Source organism: Stegastes partitus, unplaced genomic scaffold, assembly GCF_000690725.1.
Source record: "Stegastes partitus isolate 25-593 unplaced genomic scaffold, Stegastes_partitus-1.0.2 Scaffold1176, whole genome shotgun sequence".
NCBI lineage: Eukaryota > Metazoa > Chordata > Actinopteri > Pomacentridae > Stegastes > Stegastes partitus.
Window position 1 is genome coordinate 284,119 of NW_007578907.1, and position 2,613 is coordinate 286,731.

General features: G+C 45.3%; 1 protein-coding gene across 1 annotated transcript in view; it reads left to right on the forward strand.

The window, feature by feature from the left end:
- The first annotated feature begins 220 nt into the window (after positions 1-220).
- sec63 (SEC63 homolog, protein translocation regulator) overlaps positions 221-2,613 on the forward strand; it is a 17,643-nt gene continuing 15,250 nt past the window's right edge. The window contains exon 1 of the mRNA XM_008297013.1: positions 221-466. Within this exon, the coding sequence (XP_008295235.1) occupies positions 343-466 (124 nt within the window). The 5' untranslated portion in view covers positions 221-342. The remainder of the gene's footprint in view (positions 467-2,613) is intronic.

Genomic DNA, 2,613 nt, shown 5'->3' on the forward strand with positions numbered 1-2,613 from the left:
GATCCTAGCCTTAATATTAAAGCACTGAGGTAGATTTTGATTGTTTGTAATATTGGGTTTTTGCAGGTTTTTGATTTTAATATTTAAATCAGCTCAGGTAAATCCAGCTGTCATTCTCGTCTCCGCCGCTGGGGGTCAGTAACGGTCGGAGAAAGCGCCACATCGCCGGCAGCAGCAGAAGAAGAAGACGGAGCACATTGCGCAGGCGTACACCACGTACACCGATGCACCGAGCGCTGTGCTGGATGCTAGCTGGCTAGCTAACGGTCTGTCACACATCGGGCTGGAAGGGGGAACCGCGGCGGTGGAGAAGCAGCAGGGCGACCGAAGCGCCGCTCCGAAATGGCCGGACAACAGTTCCAGTATGACGACAGCGGCAACACCTTCTTCTACTTCCTCACGTCCTTCGTGGGGCTCATTGTGATCCCGGCCACATATTACCTGTGGCCCCGGGATCAGAACGCTGGTAAGGCCCGCCGTCTGGACCGCGGCTAACTCGGCTAACTAACTCTCCTCTAGCTAGTTAGGAGTCCGGGCAGCGGCCCGGCTGGTTAACTAGTCGGTTCTCCGGTAATGTGGGTGCCGGTGCAGCTCGTGAACAGTCTGGCCTGAAGGTACCCTGCTAGTTTAGGCTAGTAAACGGTGCAGAAATGAGTCTGGCTCGGAGCTCAGCACAAGTTCTCCCCGTTACCCTGCTAGCTCCACTAACTGACAGCACACTAGTCCTCCTCCTCCACTAACCAGAGATGAGCAGCCAGGTTTGCAGCATGAAGCTAAATGCTAAAGCTGCAGCACTTCCTGGGGCTCTCGGGCTTTTATTTTGCCTTTTATTGTCCTTTATGGTGCTGTATCCTGATAAATCTGGATGAATCCTTATCTGGGAGCTGATATCTGTTTGTCAACATTACAGCAGCTCTTATGTAACTCACCATAAACAGTTGTTGACACTAGTTCTAGTTAAAGAGGTTTTAGATGATCCTAGTTAACATCAAGTCATGAACGGAACAATCCTGCTTTGGGTCTTTAAAGGGCTCCTCTGGTGTTTTCTATGTCTTATAAACTTAGTTGTAAGAATTTCAAGAAGCTAATTTTCAGCTAGTTAGCCTCCCAGCTGAACAGACCAGTCAGAGTTCTGCTGCAGAACTATTGGTCATCCACCTGTGTCTAGCCCCGCCCCTTTACTGCTTCCAGGTGAGCCAATCAGAANCGTTGAGGGTTCGTGTGCAGACGACTGAAACTTCTGAACATTTTAAAGCAGCCAGAGAACAAACTGCTGACAGTGTTTGTTCATCTCTACAGAGTATCTGTCACTGACTTTAGTCCTTCCTGTTTCTCACGTCTCCGTTCCTCCTGCAGGACAAACTGGGTTAAAGAGTACCTGGACGTGGCTCCGTACCTCATCCTCATCTTCAAGCAGACGTACGGGCTTCTACCGGACGGCAGGAAGAAGACCCACTACTACAACGAGATCAGCGTGTCCATCTCCTGCGGCATCCTGCTGGCAGCGCTGCAGGTGAGTCGCAGCAGCTCAGACCTCCTGAACGTGCAGCCGTCAGTAGTAACGATGCGTTTTGTCCCCAGAACGTGGGCCTGGTCACCGTCACGTCGACGCCGCTGAACTGCGGCCCTCAGCTCCGGCTGCTGCTGAAGCGTCCGGCCAACGAGAAGCTGCTGATGCTGCTTCCTGTCGGCTATCCCGCCGCCGACGCCACCGTGCCCGACCTGAGACGCAAGAACGTGGAGGACATTGTGGTGCACGTGTGAGAGACTTCAGAGAGAACGACATGCAAAAAGCTTTAATCAAAGTCTTTGCCTGCAAATGAAAACCTCTGATTGAATCTTGCAAACGAACAAAAGCAGAACATTAATCTGTGCACAGACGGAGCTTCTCTTTAAACAATCAGACTGAAGTTTATCTCCTCATAGTCCAAATGTTTAACCTGGTCCTGTGTACGTTTCATAAATGGGAAAATAAGAAGCCAGGAGTTCCTCTTTAGTGCAAACAAACTCTACAGTGCACATTCAAAACATAAAATAAACACAAAATAATACTTTTAACATGTTTCACAGAGAGTTGTTCTGTATGTTCATAAGTTCAGCTCAACTTTCACATTTATAGACACGTTTTTAAACCCTGAAAATCTTCACACAGCTGCACAAAATGTTCATCGAATCAATAAAACAAATCTAATGTGCAGAAACATAAAGGTCTGACTTTAACAAACACAAACTGAGACAGTTTCTGTCACAACAATTAAACCTGTTCTCAGTTGTTAACGTGTGTGATCTGGTTTTCTGAAATAACTGATCAGTTGTTGGACATCAAATTAAAAGATTGATTGATTTCATATTTGTTGTTGGCTTGTATTTATTTTTTTCCCCAGACATATAAATTATTTTTTTCAAGTGTGAAAATAGACCTTACAACATTATTAATTTAGTAGTTTTACTCGACTACTATAATAATAATGAGAAAAATAAAAAATATAATAATAATAATAATAATAATACTTTATTTCTATAGCTCTGGTAAATTTCTAGAATATACAGTATTGCAGAATTTCAATTTTAATATTAAGAATTAGTCCACTGAATTTATACGGCCAATAACAT